Below are 26,127 nucleotides of genomic sequence, written 5' to 3' on the forward strand. Positions count from 1 at the left end.
ATCATTATGAAGTGTGTGTCTTTTTATCTCCAGCAGTGTTTTTGTCTTAAAGTCTACTTTGTGGTTATTATAGTGTCATCAGTTTGCTTTTGGTTAGTGTTTGCACAAATGCATTTTTTCTTTTCTTTGCTGTCTCCTTGTGGTTTAGATTTGCTTCTCTCTTACTTTTGAGGCCATTTAGACAGTCTGTCTTTTAATTGAAGCATTTAGTTTAGCATTCAGTGTAATTGCAGATTTATTTGGGTTCAAATCTATAGTCTCAGAGGTTGTCAAACTTTTTCTATAAAAGTCTAGAAAGTGAATATTTTAGGCTTTGTGTGCCATTTGCTTGGTGTTGTAGCTATTCATCTCCGCTGTTTTAGCACAAAAGCAGCCATAGCCAACACATAAATAAATGGGCATGTCTGTGTTCTAATAAAACTTTATTAACAAAAACAAGCAACAGGCCAAATTTTGCTGATAGTGCTATAGTTTGCCAACCCCTAGACCATTTTAGTAATTGTTTATATTTTTTTCTCCTCTTTCTTGCCTTTTGGACTACTTTCTTTTTAAATCCATTTTGTTCTATTAGCTTGGAAGTAGTAACATCTTTTACTATTCTTTTAGTGCTTATCCTAGAGATTATAACATAACTTCCTTAACCTATTAACTTCTAATAATAGTTGGTACTTTCACCCTCTTCCTGAGTTATATGCCTTAGGTACCATTTGTGTGTGTGTTTAATTTATTACTATGGAAATTAAAAGTTTTCCATTTTTAAAAAACTTTATTATGGAAATATACACTTATGCCATGTTTGTTGTGTATTTCTTTAACTTTTTATTATGGGAAATTTCAAACTTAGTCAAAAAATAGGGAAAATATTATAAACCACCAAGTAAGGAACTGTAATACAGTTTGAACAGTTTTTAGTATTTTGCCAGTCTTGTTTAAAGCAGTTCCCTGGTATCGAATTACCATAGATACTTATGTATGTATCTCTGACAGCTAAGGACTTAAAGAATAGCAATATTATTAATCATCTAACAAAATTAATAATAATTTAAAAAATGTTTTCTAATATCTAATCCAGTTGATTTGTTCAAGTCAGATTGTTACATATTTTATTCATCCATATTATTGGTATTTTTTGTGTAGTCATTATTTAGATTTATTAAAATTATTTACTTTTTTTCTGGTATTCTTCCCTGGATCATTTTTATTCTGTTTTAAAAACATCTTTTTAATATTTCTTTTGATGTGGATTTGCTGCTGATAAATTCTCAATTTTTGTTAGTCCAATCATATTTTTAATTTATCTTTATTTAAAAAGCTTTTTATTATGGACAATTTCAAACATATATAAAAGTTATACAGAAGTTATGAGCTCAATGTAAAGAACTTCCGTGTTGCAGTCGTTGAGCTCCAGCAGTTATCAAATCGTGGCCGTCTTGTTCTATCTACTCCATGCTACGATGGCTGAGTTGTTACGAAGCACGTCTCAGCTTCAGAAACATGGCGTTTCCTCCGTTAGCATTGCAGATGTCACTGCAGAAGATGAGGGCTTTTAAGAAAACATAACCACAATATGTTATCTAAAAATAGAGTTCTGATTCCTTGATATCACCAAATATCCAGTCAGTGCTCAGTTTTCCTCGATTGCCACACTTGCGTGTATGCGCGTGTGCACACACACATGCACACAATTGATTTCCTCCCATTAGGATCCCAGCAAGATTTATACATGACATTTGGTTGATATAATTTTTGAGTCTCTTAATCTGTGGATCTCCCTACCCTCTCCTTTTGTTTTTGTAGAAGAAACCAGATTATTTGTCCTGTAGAGTGTCCCACATCCTGGAATATGCTAATTGCACATCCATAGTTTTATTTAACATTTTCCTTCACCTTTATATTTCCTATAAATTGACATCTAAATCTAGTAGCTTGATCAAATTCAGTTCAATATTTTGACAAGAATACTTCATAGTTGGTGTTGTGTACTTCCATTGGAGGCGTATAATATCTGGTTATATCTGTTTTGTGGTCTTAGTAGCAATTGATGATTATCACCTAGATCCATTATTTCATTGGAGGTTTACTTTCATCTATATGTTTGCTGGGTATGGAATTCTAGTTGGTAGATTTTTTTTTTAAGACTATTCTTTTAGAGCAGTTTTAGATTTACAACAAAATTGAGAGGAAGGTACAAAGATTTCCCGTATGCCCCCTGCTCCCACACATGCGTAGCCTCCCCCATTATCAACATCACTCACCAGAATGGTATTTCTTTAAATTAAAGATGAACCTACATTGACACATCATAATCACCCAAAGTCCATGGTTTACCTTGGGATTCACTCTTGGTGTTGTATGTTCTGTGGGTTGGATAAATGTATAATGACACGTATCCAACATTGTAATATCATGTAGAGTATTTTCACTGCCCTGGGAATCCTCTGTGCTCTGCCTGTTTATCTACCTGTCCACCCTCCCCTTGGCTTTGCCTTTTCCAGAATGTCATAGAGTTGGAATCATATAGTATGTAATAGCCTTTTCAGATTGACTTCTTTCCCTTAGTAATATGTATTTAAGTTTCCTCCATGTCTTTTCATAGCTTGATAGCTCATTTCTTTTTAGTGCTGAATAATATTGTCTGGGTGTACCAGTTTATTTATCCATTTATCTACTGAAGGACATCTTGGTTGCTGCCAAGTTTTGGCAATTATAAACAGCTGTGTGCAGGTTTTTGTTAAGTTTTCAATTCCTTTGAGTAGATACCAAGGAATGTGATTGCTGGATCGTATGGTAAGAATATGTTTAGTTTTATAAGAAACTGCCAGCTGTGTTCCAAAGTGGCTGTATCATTTTGTGTTCCCACCAGCAATGAATGAGAATTCCTGTTGCTCCACATCCTTACCAGCATTTGGTGTTGTCAGTTTTCCAGACTCTAGCCATTCTGATAGGTATGTAGGGGTATCTTGTTGTTTGTGTGTGTGTGAGAGGAAGATTAGCCCTGAGCTAACATCCGTGCCCATCTTCGTCTATTTTATGTGGGATGCCACGACAGCATGACTTGACGAGGGGTGCGTTGGTGTGCGCCCGGGATCCAAACCTGGGAACCCCAGGCTGCTGAAGCAGAGCGCATGCACTTCACCGCTTGCGCCACCGGGATGGCCCCTCTTGTTGTTTTAATTTACATTTCCCTGATGACATATGATGTGGAACATGTTTTCATATGCTTATTTGCTGTCTGTATATCTTCTTTGGTGAGGTGTCTATTAAGGTCTTTGGCCCATTTTTTAACCAGGTTGTTTGTTTTCTTTAGTGTTGAGTTTTAAGAGTTCTTTGTATATTTTGAATAACAATCCTTTTTCATATGTGTCTTTTGCAAATAGTTTCCCCCAGTTTGTGGCTTGTCTTCTCATTCTCTTGACATTGTCTTTCACAGAGCAGACATGTTTTTAATTTTAGTGAAGTGCAGCTTATAGTTATTTCTTTCATGGATCGAAAAGGCATCACCATACTCAAGGTCATCTAGATTTCCTCCTGTGTTATCTTCTAGGAGTTTTATAGTTGTGTGTTTTACTAGATTTAAAAAAATTCTTTAAAGATCACTCCATTACCTGCTGTTGAAGGTCACATTCGATGGTGGGAAGGGTTTAGTTGCTTTTAACATTTTCTTTTTGTCTTTGATTTTCAACAGTTTTACTGTGCTGTGACTAGGTGTATGTATCTTTTTATTTATCCTCTTAGTGTTTGCTGGGCTACTTGGATCTGTGGTTTTATCAGTTTTAAAAATTCTCCATCATCTCTGCACGTATTTCTTCTGACCCATTCTTTCTCTCCTTATACTTGTTAGACTTTTTTGCTTTGTCCTTTGTCCTTCATATATCTTCTCTGTTTTCCATTCTTTTGTCTCTCTGAGTTTTATTCCAGGATGGATTCTTCTCACCTGTCTCCTAGTTTACTAATTCTCACTACAGTGGATCGAATCTGTTGTTAAACCCCATCCATTGAGATATTAATTTTGGTTATTGTATTTTTTAGATACAGGATTTGCATTTTTTTCCAGATTTGCTGTGTTTTCCTCCATTTTTTAAAAATGATTTCCAGCTCTCTACTGAAATTGTTGATTTAATCTAATATCTCCTTGAACATAATACATAAACTCATATAAAGTCTAAACTTTGTTCCCACTGGTTTTTGTTCATCTTGTCTTGTTTCCTGATGCGCCTGATGGTTTTATGAGTGTGTATAAGACGTCCATTCAGGATCCAGTATCAGGTTTTGAAAAGGTAGACTTGAGTTCTCTTTGAGGGCTTTCCTATTTATGGTTCATCCTTACTCCTGTGTCCTTGCTCTTTGAGTCTCAACTAAGAGGGCATGGGATTTCCCATGCTTCCCACCATCGGCAGGTCTAGACTCTAGTTTTGTTTTACCCTGTGAGGCTGTGAATAGCTCTGCTCTGCCTCTTAGTTTCAGGTGTCTCTTCTAGATGCCCCAAGGGACAAGCTGCCCTACATATCTGACTCACCTCTCTGGATGTCCTTCTCTTGGATCTTGGCCTGCTGATTCTTTTTTTTTTTTGAGGAAGATCAGCCCTGAGCTAACATCCGTGCTAATCCTCCTCCTTTTTGCTGAGGAAGACCGGCTCTGTGCTAACATCTATTGCCAATCCTCGTCCTTTTTTTTTTTTCTCTTCCCAAAGCCCCAGTAGATAGTTGTATGTCGCAGTTGCACATCCTTCTAGTTGCTGTATGTGGGACGCGGCCTCAGCATGGCCGGAGAAGTGGTGCGTCGGTGCGCGCCCGGGATCCGAACCCCGGGCTGCCAGCAGCGGAGCATGCGCACTTAACCGCTAAGCCACGGGGCCGGCCCAGCCTACTGATTCTTAACTGCCTCTTTAGTTCTCTGATGCCTTTTAGTCACACCCCCCACCACCACATTTTTCTAGTTTTCCTCATTGAGAGGTGTATCAATTTATTATTTCTAGTTTTCCTCGTTGAGAGGTGTATCAATTTACTATTACTGGAAATTGACTCACTTTTTTCTTGCTGTTAGACTTATCCATTGAGATGCTAATATTTCTTTCTGTATTAACTTTTTTTAGGTTATCAAAATAATACCCTTATAATATAGTGTATTAAAAAGATACAGAAAAGTTTAAAGGAGCTGAAAAAAATCACCATGCCGTCAGTGAGAGGCAGTTACTGTTAATAGTTCCTTTTTGTTAGAGAGCTAATTTTTGTGGGGATGGGTTGTGGAAGAGTTTGGAGATACACTTAGTTTGGGTATACTGAGTTTGAGGTGATTAAGGTATCTAAGTATAGTTTTGCTTAAGGCAGTTAGATATTAAACAGATGGTTTGATGTAAGGGCAGTGTGGGGACCTGGATTTGGACATTAAAAGCAGAAAGCTAGTTGAAGTTGTCGTAGTAAATGGAGGGGCAGTGGTGGTTGTCGACTGTTCCACTGTTAAGGCTAGCATAGATTGAGAAGGGACAGGGTAATTATAGGAGCAGTAAGATAAAGCTTAGATTTTGTAGTGTTAAGAAGGTCTAGATAGCCTCATATTTTGTATTTGTAGGTTATGTTTCTATGGGGTAAATTTTTTTTCTTCTATATTTAATGGCCTTGGTTGAATTTTTTTTTTAAGCCTAAAATCCTATATGCTAAATGGTAGTTATATAAAACACAGTTTTTTAGAGTGAATGACTTATTTGTTAGTATTTTAAATCTAATCACAAAATAAATTACACCCTGAAGTTCAGGATCTCAGACTTGCTAATAATTCATATTTAGTTTTTAGTTTTGACTGTCATCAATCTCTTCTTATATTAAATGTGCATAATAATGAAATTACAATGTTGAAGAATAATAAAACTATATTAAGTACACCAAGAAAGTGTTAAATACAGATGACTTTCACACTGAATCAGTTTAAAGAGCGAGAGAGAGCATGCAGAAGCAGCACTTCTGTACTTCCTGTTCAGATAACCATTAATACTAAAGATAAAAGTATTTTAGTTCTATACCAGACTAGTTCTTTGAGTAGATGTGCACAAAGGGCATTTAAAGATAGGCCAGAAATTCATGACCGTATACCTACTTATTTTTAACATAAATTGAGTTATCTTTTTGTTTCTACATTTTTAACTGTATTTTGATAACTTTGCTATGTGTTTGGTCATTAAACAAGAGATATTATAATACTGAAATTTGATTTGACAGAGCTACAATAGAAGAGGCGTACTCCAGATCGATGACAAAACTAGCAAAATCTGCAAGCAATTATTCACAACTTGGGTGAGTTAATTTCTTCAAAGAACTCTTTTTTAATATTTAGGCAAGTCCCATTATATCCCATTGAGGATATAATAGTTCATAAATATCATAATATATAATGTACTTATTTAAAATTTGTCTGTATAGGAATTATGTTCTTGATAGAAAATGTAATTGAACTTGCTTAATTAGTTAATGCAGTCAAAGCAATTGAAACTTACTTTTTCCCCTGTATTAAACTATATAGTCATTCAGTAGTATAATTTTGAGATTATAAATGTTATGTGTTACGCACATTATTCTAGTTTTCTGTAAGTTTATTTAACTTCTGTTGAATGGTGATTTTTAAAAACTCACTTAAAGATGTTTCCTAGGGTTTTATAGACTATCATTAAATCTTTCTCTTAAAAATTTGTGTTGAACAAATATGTTCTTCAAAAAATGAAAATTAATAATAAGAATATATTTAAAATGAGATGTGCTCATAGCCATAACAGCTCTGGGAAGAATAATTGTATAATTTGAACCATAACAACCCTGGAAAGAATACTTAATCTGATTTAATTATCTAAAATTTGGGAAAAGGTTATATTTTAGCTAAGATGTTAAAATAATTAGTCTAACATTTATAAAGATTTTTACAGTGATATTTAGTAAAAGATTCCTCTGTATCAGGGATTTTGAAGAATCTGTGAATCCCCTGAAATATCATGTAAAATTCTGTGTAGGTATTAATTCATATTTCTGGTGAAGAGGGTCTATACCAATTACCAGATTTACATATGGTTCTGTGATCCAAAAAACTGGTTACGAATGACTATTTTATGAAAAAGTATTCTCTGGTGTGGTTGAGTGAGTTTAAACAAAAGTCTTGCTACTTTGTGGCCTGGATAAAGAGGAGTTGGATTCTCAGTTCATCCTCAGGGCAGTGACACTGTCCATTGTGTATGTGCTGACAGCCACAGCTACGAGGACCTTCTGCAGCCCTGTACCCTGGCTGGGGAGCTGCCACCTTTTCACCCAGAGGAGAGTGGGGACTGGCAGTTGATAGCTGTTTCTGTGTTTTTTCTCCCAGTTGTCCTCCAATCCCTCCCCTCCCCTCCTTGTTACAGCTTCATTCTTTCTTTTTTCCATCTCTCTCCTCACTTTTCTGGCAGCCTCCTATTTCTAAAGCTTCCATGTAGACATGGCTCTTCTAAAACATAATTTCTTCTTTATTCACCGTATTCACATTCATTCACATGGTAGAAGGGCCAGAACGTAACTGGAATAACAGAAGCTAGCTTTAACCAATTGGCTATGGTGTTATAGTAGGAAATTCTCCCCTATTCTTAGTTACCAGGTGGGGGATAGAAAAGCATGGCTTGACTTCAACTGTGTTTCCTGATAATAAAGTTTTTGACAGCATGTCTGTCTTTGGACAGAAATAAAATCTGTCTCATAAATAATAGGTGATATGTTATTTTTTGTGTTAGTGTCATCTATTAAGATCATAAAGATTTTAAGTATTAATGTTTTGTTTACTGGCACGTATTTTAGCAAGAAATTGAATTTTATCTTTCTGTATTTAGTTGCGTTTAAATATATTTGGGATTTTTCAGTTTTCTTTCTTAGTGCTTAATATACATTAATGGGTATTACTTGACTAAAAAAAAGTTGTGTGTATCAAACTTTAAAAAATGGAATGATATTTGAAGTTCCTTAAAGAAACTTACATTTAAGAAATCTATGTTGAATGCCTTTGCAGTGTCAACAATCCTTTGGTAAATAAAGTAAAAGGAGACTTTTATCTTATCTGCCTTGTGAAGTGTAGACGTCCACGGATCAGGTGTACATGAAGTAATGTACATGTATTTTGCTGCTGTAGTGAATAGACACTTTTCAGGTGTCTTTTTTTTATCTTGAAAATTTCCATCTAACTACTTGCCAGATTTAGTGATGATTAGATTTCAAGTGTTAGGTGAGATCTAATCAGAGCAGTCCTATTCTAAGTGTTTTAGTGATCTTTGAACTTCTTCATTATCGCGTAAAATGATTGTTGACAGCTTTCCTCTGCGCAGGAAATGTAATAATTGGCACAGAGTACGTATTAGGATAAGTAATTTCGTTCTTTACCCTCATGTTTTAGGGATCATTGCTGCTATTTGTTTTGTTTTCTAGTAGTTTTATCATAGAGCAAAACAGTGCTGGTGAAAATATCTGAGCAAGTAACTGAGGAGAGTATAGAATACAATTATCCTTAGGTCATTCTCTGCTGACCACATTAGTTTAAGCTGACCATTGGCATCCTAAGAACTATCCGAGATGTAATAGTGTAGTAATTCCTGGAAGTACTTGAGCCTGCTGAAGATATTAAATCCTCCATATTGAGAAATGTGGTAGAAAGTATGTCCTACCTCCTTTACCGTGTAGTAGAAAGGGACTCTCTTAGTGTTTGTGGAAATACACTGATAGATAAAATTATAATGCTGAAACAGAGGTTTCAGATGACAGCTCTCTCTAAAATAATTCTTATATAATTATTTATGATGAAGGTACTTAAAAAATAATGTGCAAAGTTGACTTTTGTATATTTAAGTTCAGGGGAACTTTTATTTTTGGTAAAGCATTTTAAATGGAGCACTAAGTAGTCTAAGATTGAAATTTGATAATAAGTTAATTTTTAACAATAGTCAATGATTAGAAAGGCTTGTGAGACAAGTCTAAATAACCAAATCAACTCAGAAAATAATACAGTATAATTAAGAGCCATGGCCAGACCTGTGATAAGTAGTTAACTCATTTCTCTGTACCTGAAGTCCAAAAATATTTTAAATAATTAACCAAGGATTAAAAAATCAAGGTCACTCTGTCAATCATTTCATTTATGATTTATTTTAATTTCATCTTTTGCCTAATTAAAATTGCTGAATATAACATTATTGTTTCCATTGGTTCTGTCTTAGAGTCTTCAACTTTTTTTTTTCTTTTAGTAAACTCTTCTCATGTTTTCTTTCCCTTAGAACATTTGCACCAGTGTGGGATGTGTTCAAAACATCTACAGAGAAATTAGCAAATTGTCACTTGGATCTTGTTAGAAAATTACAAGAATTAATAAAGGAAGTTCAGAAGTATGGAGAAGAACAAGTGAAATCTCATAAAAAGGTATCAGTTTTTTCTTGCTAAAGGATTGATTGATCAGATATTGAGTGCTTTCCAGTTTGGTCCTTTTGATGAATCATTTCATACCAAACAGACTAAAGAAGAAGTTGCGGGAACTTTGGAAGCTGTTCAAACCATTCAGAGTATAACTCAGGCCCTCCAGAAATCCAAGGAAAATTACAACGCCAAGTGTGTAGAACAGGAACGTTTGAAGAAGGAAGGAGCTACACAAAGGGAAATAGAAAAGGTAATTGTAATAAAAATAACACCTCTGTGGTTTCAAAGCACTTTCACACACAAGATTGCACTTAATCTTCAAACGCTCAAGAATGATCTCATGTTAAAAATGAAGACACTAGGGGTCGGCCCAGTGGCATAGTGGTTAAGTGTGCGCTCTCCACTTGGGCAGCCCGGGCTTCACAGGGTCGGATCCTGGGCGAAGACCCACACCACTTGTTAGCCCTGCTGTGGAGGCATCCTGAATACAAAAAATAGAGGAAGACTGGCACAGATGTTAGCTCAGGGACAATCTTCCTCTAGCAAAAAGGAAAAAAAAAGAGTGAAGACACTGTGTCTCTGAGTGTTAGTGATTTACCTAAGAGAAACAGAAGCAGCCTTGTAAAATATGTTGTGTATGGTAACTAGATTAGCAAATTATAAAAAGGAATGATTTCTTTATGTCAGTGACACATTTGCAAGATATTTTTATAATAAGAATTAATTGACAAGACACTGCTTGGTATAAGATTTAACAATGAGGTAAAAGTTTTTTGAAGCAAGACTTTGGTATATTTAGAAAGGTATAGATACTTGAAGATAAGCTTTAAATATATGTTGTGGGTGATTTATTGCTGACTTTGAACACATTTGTGTAGTATTGTGGTAAACCACAACCCTTTCCCCCACTTGCATTTTAATTGAAAGTAGGTTTTTTTCCCCTTTCAAAACAGTTTAACCATTCACTTGTTTGATGTGGTATATCTCATTTAGGAATGAGCCATAGGGAGTGATAATTTTGAAACCTTTGTAAAGTATTTGAAACATCCAGTAAAAAAAGAAAACCAAATTGTAACCATATTACAATTATAATAATTATAGAAGTGTACATACATGGGCAAAAACTAGACTCTTCTAGTTTTTGGAAGAATGCATATGGAAGAATCAAAACATTTGATTGAATTTGGAGTAATATATTTCCTAAAATGTTTGTGCAATAAATAAAAATTGGGAGTGGGGGAAACATGAGGCACAGTAAGTTCATGATTTTAAAACACCCTCTGTTCCAGACACAGCAATTATGAATAAAATATAAAAAGGGAAAACAAACAAAATAACAGAGTCTGAAAAGAAGAATATTATCCTGTGAACCAGAAATGGAACAGAATCCGAAAGTGGCCTGTAGAGTGGACCATGCGGGCTTGTTGGACTCAGAGCCCTCAGGCAGGGGACCTTGGCTCTTGTGTGAGAAAGGGGACTAAATGTTCCCCACTGAGATGAGGCACAAGGAGCCCCTCTCACTGCGTGAAGCTCTAGGTAGGGAAAAAAGAAAGCTCTTGGGCTGCTGGCTAAGGCTAAAGTTTTATTGGAAGTTGGGGGCTTAGGGATGCAGTTCTGACTGGGAATCAAGCCAATCTTGGCCTATAATAAGATGCTTTTTATTAACATGAATGTAAATTTTTTTTTAAAACATAGATCTTTGAACCGTTTTTTTTTTTGGTAAACTTTAAATCCTAAATACTTATGGATATTATGACATAGTATGCTTCTCATCTTCACTCACAAACCCTTATTTTTATAAAACACCATTTAGAAGTCACTCATGTTTGTGGACTAAGTACTTATTTTATATATATATATTTACTTCATAGGATTTTACTATAAAAATTGTAGGGACTTAAACAGAAATACTTCTGGTAGTATATCATTGTTTAAAATTATAATGCTAAGGAAATGAATAACATGTAGGATTTATTTCATTATCAGTAGATAAAACAGAAAACCAATCTTTTATTTATGAGAGGAAATGTAGTTTTTGCTTTTAGAGCTTAATTTCCTCATTTAAGAACAAATGCTCCAACTTCCCTTTTAATAATGACTTTACAAAAGTGGTCAAGTTTGTTACTACTGGGATATCTAGTTTCTATAGTTCTACTCCAAGAATTTACAGTATTACTAAGAATATATACTATTAGAAAGCTGTTTTGACTTAACTGAGTATTGCTGTATAGTTGTTTCCTATGAGAGAGGTTTCTTGCTTTCAGAAAATACAGATATTCCTGATACAATTACATTCTAAAATTGCCTCTACTTCCTTTTATATGATACCCTTAGTTTTCTTCAAATTTGTTTTTGTCATTACTTAGAACACCTTGTGAGTCAACAAATTCTTTTTTTAAAATTTTATTCCTTTATTACTAAGCACTTCTTTTGTCAGTTTTCCAAGATGCTTCTTTAAGTTGCTATGTAATTTCCTTAAGATTCTGGCATGTTATTTTTACCTTTGAAGAGTGAAAGCTGATGTAAAAAATATAAGTTAGAACTTATAAAGGGTATCTTCTTTCTTCTTCTGTCATGCTTCCAAATAAGAAATGAAATTTTACAGTTTCCTGGATCAGAAAGTATACTCCAAAAGACTTATCTGTTCACAATTCCGAGTTAGATCCAGCTCTTCAACTTTGAGATGAAGACAATAATTTTATGGTTAGAAATAATGAACAAATAAGTTTATATACCGGGTTGAATGGCTAGACCAAGATTTATGGTGAGAATATTTTGTGAGAAAAAAAGAAAGTTATGAAAATATGCTGGTTTAACATTTTAAAATGAGTATTTCTACCCCACTTGACTCAGTAAGATTTGAGTACCAAAACTAGTTAGAATTCTAGAGACTGAGTATAGGAAGAGGAAATGATGCTTCGGGAACTTCTTTCCGTCTTTTAAGGTCCTATAATTTTTTTTTTTTTAATTGATGTTTTAATGGTTTCTAACATTGTGAAATTTTGGGTTGTACATTTTTGTTTGTCCATCACCACATATATGACTCCCTTCACCCCTTGTGCCCACCACCCACCCCCACTGCCCTGGTAACCACAGTCCAGTTTTCTCTGTCCATGTGTTGGTTTATATTCCACATATGAGTGAGATCATACAGTGTTTGTCTTTCTCTTTCTGGCTTATTTCACTTAACATAATACGCTCCAGGCCCATCCATGTTGTTGCAAATGGGACGATTTTGTCTTTTTTTATGGCTGAGTAGTATTCCATTGTATATATATACCACATTTTCTTAATCCAATCGTCAGTCGAGGGACACTTAGGTTGCTTCCACTTCTTGGCTATGGTGAATAATGCTGCAATGAACATAGGGGTGCATAAGCCTCTTTGGATTGTTGATTTCAGGTGCGTTGGATAGATTCCCAGTAGTGGGATGGCTGGATCATAGGGCATCTCTATTTTTAATTCTTTGAGGAATCTGCATATAAGGTCCTATAATTTTAAGTGTAATGAATAATGTGAAATAACTTGTTTACATTCTAGAAATATATCACAGGTTTTCTATAAGAAGTAATGGTCCTCCAGGCAGTCATCTTGTATTTCTGTTAGGTTATAAATTGCTTTTGAGTGAGAAACCATCATTGTATTGTCCACAGCACAGCATATGTGTTTACTTAGAAAAATAATCATCATAACGAAATATTATTTGAATTTTTCTTGTTCATTAATATAATAAAAATTAAGAGTTTATTTTATATATAGGCTATAGACTAAATTCTTGCCTTTTTAAATGGTTTACTCAAATATTTTTCTGATTGACTTGGATTATGAAGTGATAATTTGTGGGCAATAGTAAATTAATGTTTTAGTTTCTACCATGTGCCTGTCACCATGCCAGATGTGATGAAGGTTATTAAAGGCTAAATACATACTATCCTCTTTTGTCTCTAAGAAGTTTCCTTCTTTTTTGAGGAGCCAAGAAGTATTGAATAGTGCAGAACAAGAGGGTTAGAGAGAGGTTTTAATGGTGAGTTTAGAAGGAGAGGTATCTTATTTTGTACAGAACCTGTAAAAAGAAAACAGGAAAGATCCCATGAAATAAATAACTTTTAGAAGTATGGGCACAATCAGTATAGTTGTAATTTTGGGGAATTTTACATTTTTATGAATTTGCTTTCAAATTGCAAACATCTCTAGGAGTGATCACAACCTATTGTCTTTATCAGTAGCTAACACATAAATTATTAGGCAGCAGAGAAAAAGAGTTAGGATGAGGAACAAGCAAAGAAGGGGTTACCGGTGGGGACACCATCATTTTGGTAGGCTCTGTCATTGAAAATCACTCCATGGACTCTAGGTTGCTGATTACTCTTGTACAGACTGAAGATTTAGGTAGTTGGAAGAAGAAACTAAAGTCTCTTGGCATAAAAAAATCCAAAAGGAAACCCAGATAACCATGCCATTGAAATCGTTTCTAAAATAAATTTTAGAAAACTTCCTATGAAGGTACTTAGTAAACTCTAAATATCCATCTCATCTCATTGTTATGTGTTTGAATAGGGCTATGATGTTAGAGGAAGTATTAGTAACTAGTATAAAATAATGTCAAAGGGCCAGACAATGGGAAAAGAATAAAAAAAAGATTCATAGGAGCAAACTGGAAAAATCCCACTTACTCTAGGGATGGAGAGCTCAGTACAATTCTTAGATATAATAACAGCAAAGTATAATGATGTATGTTCCTGATGGTGTTCCTTTTAGAAACCATAATAATGGCAGATTCCATTTATTTTGTAGATTTAAGTATATGCCAGAACCTGTCGCAAGCATTTTACATAAATTACATTTCATCACCGGCAAAGCTCTAAAAAATAGGTGGCATTATTCCCATTTTAGGAATGAGAGAGCTCTGTAAAGCTAAAAGACCAGCTCAAATGGGTGGTAAATGGAAGAGCCAGAATTTGAATCCAGTTTCTTCTGGCTCCAAAACCAGTTTTCTTTACACTACAGGATAAAGTGGCATTCTATATTTTTTATTTAAGAAAGCAGGAAAGCATTGAGTGAATATGTTTAATATAATATATGCAGTTATATATTAGAGAGAGTACAGAGTTGCCTTTTTAGAGACTAGGACTGTATGCATCTCTTGCCAATCCCAAACCTCCAGGTAAAACCAACTTTCTGCTTCTAATTCTTGTTCTTAGACTCCTGAACATAGCTGGAGGTAATTACATATTGGTTCTGATTGGCTCTACATAAATTCCATGTTTTCCAGCTTTCCTTAGTCCTCAGTAGCTCTTAGCAATACTTGTACTCATCTAGTTCTTATTTGTTGCATCCTCCACAACCATGGTTTGAAAGTTTTTTCCTTCTCCTGAAGCTCTCAGTCCCACCCTGCTCTTCTTCACTCTTGGCAGACCGTCTATCAAGAAAATGGAGCTCTTGATGTATCTTGAAATCCTATACTTCTCTCTTTTTGATCTTCTTTGAACTCTTATTTACTTCAACACCCCTCCCGCCAAATTCCTGTGTCCAAATTGATCAGTTGTTTGAGAATAGTTGTTTCTTGATAGCCATGTGTCTGCCCCAACCTACAAGTTACACATCATCTTTCATTTTCCTGAATGTCTATCTTCTATAGAATTTATCTTTACTTTTGTGGCTTTGTTAACTTTCTACCAATTTCTAGCTGTTTATATATAGATTCCAGTTCTTCTATGAAGACTTTGAAGAAGAGATCCCTATATAATATAATTTATCTTCATATTCATCACTGCCTAATATTTAATATATTATTAATTTTTTATTGAATAAGTAATTTTGATAAAACTAGAACTATAATAATGCAGTAACAATTTTGTAAAAATAGAAATCTTGAAAAAATATGCAGTGATTAAAATCAGATTTATAGATTTGCTGGAGTATAATCAAAACTGAGGAATATCAAGGAAAACTAATCTTCTCAACTATTGAACTAGCTTTATAGTCATTAATCAGACATTGATCAGACATGGAATACGTATACCTTGTGGTGGGAGGAAGGAAGACACAGGTGTAGAGAGGAGTGTCAAGCATATTCTGATGGTATTGTCACATTTTTGTTCATTGAATTCTTACTAACATTGTACCATTATAATGTGGTTATATGATCTTACTCTGGGTTATAAAATGAGACTATTTTAACTTTTCAAAGCATATTCCATCAGACAGAAAGGAGACCCAGCGTGTAATTTCTGTGTTATTGTGTGACTGTAACAAAAAATATTACTAAGGAGGACTTGAAAAAAGGTATTAAAATTAGTTTATGTCGTATGGAACTCAGCATAGGCCTCATCCCTTAAAATGCATTTAAATTATTATTTCATATTAACTTATATCAGGAAAGAAAAAAGATCATGTAGTTCAAAATGTTTTTGTTTTGTTACAGGCAGCTGTTAAATCTAAGAAAGCTACAGATACTTATAAACTCTATGTGGAAAAATATGCATTAGCAAAAGCTGATTTTGAACAGAAAATGACAGAAACAGCTCAGGTTGGTATTTTTAAGGCTTTAAATCTAAAATAGGGTATTTGTGTTTGCTGATATAAATATAATTTTTCAGTGTTAGAAATGTTAAAATGCACAATCTTAGTGTTTTAATAATGCTGTTTTAAAAATACACATCTTGTTTTGGAGATTGAGGACCAATATGCAATAATTATAATATTGTAAGGGATTATTCAGATAGATCAGAAGAGGCTACTTAAAGAGAATTGGGAGGATGAGGACATTGGTAGATGATGAAGACAGTGCTGATTGTTAGCCTTATGTATGGATTTTAAAATTAACTTCTGCTTAAGGAGAAACCTGGAAATGACTCAGTGCTGGGGATACAGCAGTTAACAAAACAGTGAAAAATCCCTGGGGGCCAGCCCGGTGGCGTGGTGGTTGGGTTCACGTGCTCTGCTTTGGCGGTCTGGGGTTCGCAGATTTGGATCCTGGGCGTGGACCTGCATGCTACTTATCAAGCCATGCCGTGGCAGGCCTCCCATGTATAAAGTAGAGGAAGATAGGCACAGATGTTAGCCCAGGGTCAATCTTCTTCAGCAAAAAGAGGGGGATTGGCAATGGACGTTAGCTCAGGGCTAATCTTCCTCACACACAAAAAAAAAAAGTCCCTGCTCTTGCAGAACTTCCATTTTGGTGAGGGAAGTCAGACAATAAAAAGATGTCTGTCTCCCGGAAGCTTGGGGTTAAGTTATATCCAATTTCTTGTTCTTAGAGCCTTAATTAAAGACCTAGGTTTAAGATGGGTACCTTTATGAATCATACCTAGAACTTCCACCTCCACCCTCTTCTCCTCTTTTCTTGTTTTGTTTTTCTCCTTAGCACCTGTGATCATCTGACATACCATGAATTTTATTTACTGTATCAGTCAGGATAGGCTAGGTATGCTGAGTTGACAAAGAACCCCCAAACCTCAGTGGCTTACAGTAGCAAGGGTTTATTAGTTATCATAGTACTTGTTCATCATGAGTCGGCTACAGCTCTTCTGCATTGTCGTCACTCTGGTACTGAGGCTGGCGGAAGAAACTCCTCTTAGAACATTATTCTTAGTCATCACTTCTGAGGGGCTAGAAACGTGGTGAAGCACACCGGCTCTTCTACCCATATTTTTTGTTGTCTGTCTTCTCCTACTAAAATGTAAGTTCTATGAGAGCAGGAATTGATTTGTTTACTGCTGTTTCTCAGCACTTAAAACAGCTCACAGCTCCTGGTAGGCACTCAGTAACTGGGAAGAAGAACTTTAGGAGTCTGACTCTTTGGACTCGAGCAAGTCTTCTCACTTGGAGTGGTGAATGATTCACCTCTCAGAAACCAAAAGGCTTGCATGCTTGTGTGCAGGTACACATGCATCCGTCTTTTCTTACCATGTTGTCAGCACTGTGCTAGATGCTGAGTGTATACGGGATATATGTAAATAAGACAGAAGCTCCCTGCTCTAGGTGGAGTGTGCAGTACAGAGGAGGGTGGCAGACAGTAAGTGCATGCTTCGATACAAAGTTATAAATTATTATAAGTGTTACAAGGGAGAAACAGGGTTCCATGAGATAAGACAATAGGGGTGACCTAACTTGGATTAGGGAGTTAGGAAAGGCCTTTTTGGAGAAGTGATGTTTAAAACTGAGACTTGAAGAATGAGTAAGAGACTTATTCTGGGACAAGACTGTTCTAGGTACTGGGGATCATGGGTATGAAGATCCAGAGGTGTAAAAGAGTTGTCACCTTCTAGAAAGTAACAAACGCTCACTAAAACTGAGTAAGGAGAGGTGATGGTGAGAAACGAAGTTAAACAGGTAGGCATGAACCAGGCTTTAGTAAGGGTTTAGGTTTTCTTCTAAGAGCAGTTGGAAGATGCTGAAGGGTTGTGTGCAGGGATGTGACATGATCTGATTTGCATTTTAAAGCATAAGTCTGGCAGTTTTGTGAAGAATGGATAATCGTGAGGCCAAAGGAGAATCAAGAGTCCAGTTTGGAAGGCACTGTAGTAGGTGAGAAGGATGAGGGCCGGTGTGATGGTCTTGGAAAGGAGAGAAGTGAATGCATCTGGAGATGGCAGAGGTGGGGTGGGTAGGGGAATTCTAAGGGAGATGAAGATCTCCTCCGGGCTTTGGCTTGTAAGTCTGTGTGGATAGAGATGAATGGGAAAGACTAGATGAAGAACTGTTAGTTTGAGCGGTTGGAAGGAGATCCGATGTTCAGTTTTGAACCTGTTAATTTTGAGCTGCCTTACCTAAGTGGAGACATCAGATGGGTAGTTTTGGAGGATCCAAGTAATCTGGGCTGGACATAATGTTCACCATCCCTTATCCACAGTTCTGAATTCCAAAAGCTCTGAAAACCAAGATCTTTTCTATAACTCATTTGGCCACAAAACTTGAATTGATATGTGGCTGTTTATAGTCTTTCTTCATCCTGCTAGTACTGAATATACTGTTTTCCTTTAGAAGTATTAATGTGTTCGATAAACAGATGCCACTGCAGTCCTGCTGATAGTATTATGAAGTATATGGTAACAACACCATATTATCTTTATTTAAAAAATCCAAAGTGTTTGAATTCCAAAACACCTGGTCCTAAATGTTTTGAATAAAGGATTACGAGCCTGTATAAAATGGGCGTTTGTCAGCACACAGAGCCAGAATGGCATCGTCTTTGGGTGGAGTGTGGGGAAGAAAGGGCCAAGCTCCGAGAGACTCAGCATTGACAGTTTGGTTAAAGAAGAGACACTGGAACCCAAGGAGGAGACACCAGAGAAGGAAGAAACCTGGGAAGTATGGTGTCATGGCAACTGGGAAATGATGCTGTTTCAAGAAGTGTTTCCTTAGTTGTGTGAAATGAGGCTCCAACTCTAGTGAGATCAAAAGTTGCAGCTTTTATAGTAACTGAAGTCATTGTAGACTTCAGCAAGTGCCCTTTTGTCTTTTAAATCATTAGAAACCCTTGTTTGTAAGGCACTTATTGTTGATTTGTTAATTTTTCATCTAAATGATTAGTTTCTATCAATGAAAATGTTTGCCTTTCAATTACTTAATTGAAAAAACAGGAATTAGAATTTGCTAGTGTCAGGGTTTTTTGTTTGTTTATATTACTTTTTAAAAATATTCTTTAAGAATTTTCAGCACTTATCTTTCCCTCTCCTTATCTCTTTCTGCTTCCTCATTACATTTTTTTTTTTTCAAATTGGTGTTTTGTTTATCCTGCCATTTCCAAGATGGGAACGTTAATTTATTTGAGCAGATGTACAACCATGCTGCTTTTAGATAAAAGTGATGGTATACCATGCTAGTATGTGCATGTTCTCATTTGTGTTCCTTCTCTGTCTGTGTCTCTCTGTCACACACACATGAATGCAGAACAGGTTAACTTGTTTCTTAATAGACAGTAGACTTTAATTTGGGTTATTTAGAAAGGAAAATAATTCTTTTACATCTCCACTTTCCTTTTGTTCCAGGCCAAGCAGGTTGACCTAACCCCAGTGGGAAAAGGGGTCTGTCAGTCTAGTGAGAATCAAATTCGGGTGGCAGGACCTATATTTACTAGTGGGAAAAGAAAATGAGTCCCTGGGGTGAAAAAGTTTAGAATTTACTTGGAGTGTTTGTAAGTTTTTTCATTTGGGTTGAGAGTAAGCGTGATTAACATTGTGACTTTCCTCTGTGCTCATGCTTTTCACCACTGTCAGTTAACGACACTTGAAAACCTTGAAACAAGTGGACTCTTGTTTACTTTGAACAGTTAGATGGCTAGTTTGAGGAAACTTTGAGATTTGCTTAAGGGGTGCCCTCAGATTAAGGATTTTTAGGGTTAGAGTGCTTTTATATATCTCTAGTGGCTGACAAAATTGTATTTTTTTTTTTTTTTTACTAATGTAACAATACATAGGAACACAGTGAATGTGAAATTGCAAGGAGGAAAAATCTATCTTACGTGTTCAAGATAGTTCATTTATATTCAGACACTTGAGACTATATTTACATTGCTGAATTGCTCTGAGTTTAGTAGTCACTAATTTTCAGGAATTGTGATATTTAGCAGTGTTCCTTCACCAAAAAAGAAAACAGTACACTTTCAAAATTGCATTTGAATCGTGCTTTGAGTTTCAATGTGGCTTCATGCTTCAAGATATTTCTTAATTATGAAGGATCTGCCTTGTTCAGTGTAGCTGTTTCCAAGGAGAATGAGAAGGCGGCGTAGTTTTCTTGGAATTAGGGGTCATCCATATGAAATTAGTGGCTGTCTGACCAAACTTCCCTGGATTTGGGTGTACCTGTCTGTGAGAAAATATCTTGTTCATTAAATTGCAGAAATTTAAGATGAGGGCGACTTCTTATAATATGAAGATAAAATGGAATTATGCTCCTGCTGAATATTCCTCAGTTCTTAAGAGTAATTCAGGATCTTGCAGTATTAGTATTCTCATTGACTTGGTCAAAATTAGTCAAGACAAGCAGTCTGTTTTAACTCATTAGTAAAATTGAGTAAAATAGGCCATTCCTCATGAGTAAAATTGATTTAAGTTTTTGGATTATTGTTGCATTACTGCCAAAACTGTAATTTTGCCATTATTGGTTTTTTTTTAAAAAAAGTTCAGACATGTTACACAAATGTGGATATGATCATTTGGCTTGGTGATTTCTGATCATGTAACTCAGTGCTGAAGAAAGTTGTACATTAAATATGGGGTGAAGGAATTTAGTTTGATAAATTAACCAGAGAAAAATAACAAGGGGTTTAGGCCTATTCCTTAGAACTGATTTAGTTTGGCAACAAAATGGGTAATCAGGTTTGTGCAGTGGAAATGACAAATGTATTTTGTTTGAAAATGGCTAGTTCAGCATTTCCCAAATCCTGTTTTGAGGAATATTTTTGTTCTGTGAGATATTCATAGATACTCAGAGAAGAAGAAAAACCAAAAGGGTTGTGTGTTAAAAGAAATTTGGAAAACATTGAGTTATGCGGAGTGAGACAAGTTTTGTTATTTCCATATTTCTGAGAGTTGTTAATATGTTTATTGTGAAGCCAAGTCTAGCAGTGGTTTTCTTCCTGGGGATAAATATCAAAATAACCTGGGAATTTTTTTCCAAACAACATTCTCACCTCCTCCTACCCCTTCCCCCAGGTAGTAGTGGAGGGTCTCTGTATTCTGTGGTTTGAAAAAACCCCCAGGGATCTGGTGCACCCTGCCTGCAGTTGAGAACTGCTAGAGAGAGTGTGCAGGCTTTCCTAAACTTCTTTGACCACAGACTACCTCTTTTGGAGACTGTGTATTAACAGTTCAAGAATTGGAAAGACATTTTGAGAGTCTATGGGCTCGATAAGTCCTCAGAAGTAAACTGTAATTTTTGCTCTGCCAATTAATTGTTCTTCAGTTTTGGAAACACTTCTCCTTTGGCTTTTGTGGCACTATTCTCTTCTGGGTCTCCTTGTAGTTTTCTGACCGTGATTACAGATTTTAATTTGTGGTATCTTCAGAGTCTGAAAAAGTTCGTATTTGCCTGAGAAATGGCATAACAAAAAGTTAGCTTTTCTCAATGCTATATGTTTCAGTATATTTACTAGACTCATTTGTCTAGAAGCAGTGTTAAACATTACATAATAATGATAACTTGCTAAATTTGGTGAGCTGTTTTGAGATGACTTATAAAAGGTCTTTTGATTTCAGAATATATGTTGTGTGTAGATACATATATTTTTATATATATATAACCTTCTATATTTGCTACCCAGAAATTTCAAGATATTGAACAAACTCATCTCATTCACATAAAGGAAATTATAGGATCCCTGTCAAATGCTATAAAGGAAATTCATTTGCAAATAGGTCAGGTGAGTGTTTACTTTTGTTGAACTAATTCATGAAAATTTTATGTTAATTTGTGACTCTTTAAAAATCCAAAACTCATGATACTGAATTATTTTGGATAAAGAATATGTATTTACATGTGTTAAATATAAAATAGACTGGATTTTTGTTTGTTTGGCCACCAAGGATGATAATTCAAATTAGTTTTTAAAATTAACTATGCTCAGTCCTCTTTACAGTAAAATTCTGAAGTTACCAATTTTTGAATATTTTTTTTGAAGTTTTACTATCTTAAAATTTAGAACAGCAGCTTCAGTAAGTTATGGAACTTGTGCTTAGAAATTTTGCAAAAATATGAAAAATGTTTAATGGTGACAATTTAGAGTATATTGAAATACAGTAGAGGGCCAGCCCTGGTGACCTAGTGGTTAAGTTCAGCGCCCTCGGCTTTGGCAGCCTGGGTTCAGTTCCCCGGGCGCGGACCTACACCACTAATCTGTGGCCATGCTGTGGTGGCGGCTCACATACAATAAGAGGAAGATTGGCAGCAGATGTTAGCTCAGGGCGAATCTTCCTCAGCAGCAAAAAAAAAGAAATACAGTAGAGTAAGATGAAGTCAGTTATTCTTTATTATTAAAGATCTAAAACTATTGTCATTGTCCATATGAGTTTTATTTATCATAAGAATTATGTCTCTAAAACACTCAAAGATGGTAACAGGAAACTGCCTTGATTTCTAAGGCTGTGAGGCCATATCTTAAGGGGTTCGTGTAAGCAGTGGTTGGTACCCACACGTCTGCTAACACTGTAAGTTAGGTAACAGAGCATCTTAGGTAAATGAAAGTTCTCAAAGGCTCTGGGTCAAAAAATACATATTTTTGTGTAATGAATTTTAATTGCTTTGTGGAGGTATTGTCGGAAATACAGTAAGAATATTTATGGGAAAAGAAAAAAATTTATCTTTATCTCATTTTAATAGGTCCATGAAGAATTTATAAATAACATGACTAACACTACAGTTGAAAGCTTGATACAAAAATTTGCTGAGTCAAAAGGCACTGGGAAGGAAAGACCTGGTAAGATGATAAACTCTGCACAGGAACTTGTTCACGTTTCACTCCCGTGGCAAATGTGTTTGCCTTTAAATCCCAGAACTGCAGAATGGAACTTGGGAGATACTTAAAAACCTGTGTAAAATCTCAGGTATCATTTACTTAGTGTCTGATGATGTATTAAATTAAGATTTTTGTTTTGACCTGTAGTGGTTAATAATTTAGTAGTTCTTAAAATGATTATTATAACTTTTACTAAATTCATATATCACAGTTTCTTTATATTTTTGAAAGTAGAATTAGCAACAGAAGGCCATTTTAATAAGAGAAAGAGTGGGAGAGAATGTTGAGCGTTCGGAGCATTGAGGCCAATGGAGAACCTTTCTTAAAATTCAGTAACCTTTTCCTTTTCTCATTCACATATGTATTCAACAGATACATTTATTGAGTGCTAACAGTATTCCAGGCACTGTTTTAGACACGGGATATACCAGTGAGCAGATGAATACAGGAGTCCTGGTTCCTGTTTTATGAACAAATGCTGACAGGTGTCCTGAATGTCTCTCTTTTTTTTTTTTTTTTTAAAGTTTTATTTATTTATTTTTTTGTGAGGAAGATAGCCCTGAGCTAACATCCATGCTAATCCTCCTCTTTTTGCTGAGGAAGACCGGCTCTGAGCTAACATCTATTGCCAATCCTCCTCCTTTTTTTTTTTCCCCCAAAGCCCCAGTAGATAGTTGTATGTCATAGTTGCACATCCTTCTAGTTGCTGTATGTGGGACGCGGCCTCAGCATGGCCGGAGAAGCGGTGCGTCGGTGCGCGTCCGGGATCCCAACCCGGGCCGCCAGCAGCGGAGTGCGCACACTTAACCGCTAAGCCACGGGGCCTGCCCCTGAATCTCATTTTTGATAAGTATGTCATGATATGTCAAATGTTAAAGTAGCCTGTTCCCTTCTCCTGCTCAGCATTCTTAGAGTCTTCCAGATTTCTTGACTCTATTTATTAGTTACTATACCTTGTTCTTGCAAGATATTTGTTTCACTCCGTAAATTAATTCAGTCCAGTAAAGAAGTTAAAATATGGTTTGGAATTGAGCAAATGGATAAGTGACTTGTAGAAAAGTCTGGGAACCGTTTTTCTTCAGTGCAGTTCACAGAACTAAGGCTTGAAACCTCAGTCACCTTCTCGTCCTTCTTCCCACATTTCATTAAATTTCAAATTGTACTGATTCAATTATGTTAGTGTTTTTCCCTTCACACCTTTTTTCCATGCTTTCTCTGCCTACCTAACTAATTGCAGCAGAGGTTTCTAAATCCTGGTGCAATAGGCATTTCTTCTCTCATCCATTTTACGTGTTAAAGCATGTTCGTGTTTTGACTATACAATTATGAACTTACAACTGCTCTACTCATAAATTCTTGACTTTTCATTATAGACAGAATGACATTTAGATGCTGGCCTTGCAGCATCTGGCCCTGACCAGTCTTCAGCCTTACTCCCCATTATTCCTTTTCTAGTACCCTTCACTGCAGCCAACCTGAACTGCTTGCTCTTTCCCATATGTGCCCCTTTTTCCCTTGGTACCTTAGTCGCCCTTGTGTCCTTACTCTAGAAAATGCTATATCCCACTCCTTTCCAACCCCACAGCTTCCTATTTATTTGTTGAATGACTAAACTCTGAAAGACCAGGTCATGTGTTACTTCCTCCATCAAAAGTGCTGGAGAACTCTAACTGTACTTTTGTTTGGCACTCTTGCTGTCTACCTTAAATTTTAATAATTGTACACTTGTGAAGAACAGTTCTGGATGTGATTCATCTATCTTCTTTATGTGTAAACAGCACGTTTTTGTTGAATGAATGAGCAAATGGGCATACAATGGTAAGGTTAGAATGTTTAAGGAGGTTGGAATGGATGGATTTGCTGTTAGAAGAGTCTTGGTGGGGAAATAGTAAATAATTATCGTTAAAGTTTAGTGAGCCCTTACTCTGTGTCATGTACTGTGCCAACCACTTTGCAAGCAAACTTTGACCTTCAGCAACTCTTTGAAATAGGTACTATTATTCCCATTTTACAGAGGACGGAAGTGTTGAGAGGTTAAATGATTTGCCTAAGCGTAGTACATGGCAGAGCTGGGATTAAATTCCAGGATTCTTGACCTCAAGGCCTGTGCTTTGGAGAAATTAGAATAGAACTAAGTAAGTTTATATATAGAGGGAGAATGACATATATAATATATATGAGATACATATATGTATGACTATATATGAGATATGAACTGTATAGAAGATAACTGTATATGAGATACATAACTACAGAATAGTGTGAAACCCTAAAACTCCTTGTGCAGAGATTAAATTGTAAATGAAGACCAGTTAAGAGGTAAAAACAATTGGGGAACAAATAGAATTTTATGTAGACCATTTAGAAGTCTTGATAGAATAAAAGCAAAGATGTATTGGCTGGTTAAAAATGCCTTAGACAGAACTCTGAATAAGATTGGGAGATTATATCATTAACAGTATCCTGTTTGTGACATTATGTTGTAGTTTTGTAAAATGTTATCATTGTAGGAAACTGGGCAAAGTGTACAATGAATCTCCCTGTATTTTTTTTTTTTTTACAACTGTATGTGAATCTACAATTTTCTCAACAAAAATTTCCATTATTTTCTTACCTGTGGTACAGCACAGTAGTTAGCCCTGTAGTTTGTGGTGTACTCTTCACCAGCAGTGAGACCTTTAAGCCTCAATGCTGTCCTCTGTAAAGTGGGGATAATAATAGTACCTACCTCATGGGGTTGTTGTGAAGTTTGCGTGAGATAATGTAGCATTTACTGAGTACTTGGTAAATGTTATTTTCAAAAATCAATACATTCCTGATTAATAGGTAGCTATTACTGGATATTGTTTCTTTATAAATTTAAATTTACTGGCCTCAAGATGTACTAAGACATGTAGAAATTTCTGTAGCTACGTGGTAAGAGGGGGCCAAGAATGGTGATGACGTGGGCTTTCCTAGCGTCACTAAACTCAGAATTAGGTGATTGTTTCAGGATGACTGTTGACATTGTGTATATAGGTGACTGACTTTCAAAAGAAAGTGGTCCTAGAACTAACTTAAAAAAAAAAGGAGGCTGGCCTGGTGGCATAGTGGTTGAGTTTGTGCGCTCCGCTTTGGTAGCCCGGGATTCACAGGTTCGGATCCTGGGTGTGGAGCTGTGCACCACTCATCAAGCCATGCTGTGGCGGCATCCCACATACAAAATAGAGGAAGACGGGCACAGATGTTAGCTCAGGGATAATCTTCCTCAGCAAAAAGAACAGGATT

The 26,127-nt window shown here is 35.8% G+C and overlaps 1 protein-coding gene across 2 annotated transcripts in view; it reads left to right on the forward strand.

Moving 5' to 3' along the window:
- Window positions 1-26,127, forward strand: part of FCHO2 (FCH and mu domain containing endocytic adaptor 2) — a 118,112-nt gene that overhangs the window by 20,740 nt on the left and 71,245 nt on the right. For both annotated transcript variants that reach the window (XM_058559826.1, XM_058559914.1), the window contains exons 3-8: window positions 6,213-6,287; window positions 9,269-9,410; window positions 9,502-9,654; window positions 15,829-15,933; window positions 21,670-21,768; window positions 22,725-22,821. In XM_058559826.1, coding sequence (XP_058415809.1) covers window positions 6,213-6,287; window positions 9,269-9,410; window positions 9,502-9,654; window positions 15,829-15,933; window positions 21,670-21,768; window positions 22,725-22,821 — 671 coding nt within the window. The remainder of the gene's footprint in view (window positions 1-6,212; window positions 6,288-9,268; window positions 9,411-9,501; window positions 9,655-15,828; window positions 15,934-21,669; window positions 21,769-22,724; window positions 22,822-26,127) is intronic.

This window comes from Diceros bicornis, chromosome 1 (assembly GCF_020826845.1).
Source record: "Diceros bicornis minor isolate mBicDic1 chromosome 1, mDicBic1.mat.cur, whole genome shotgun sequence".
Lineage (NCBI taxonomy): Eukaryota > Metazoa > Chordata > Mammalia > Perissodactyla > Rhinocerotidae > Diceros > Diceros bicornis.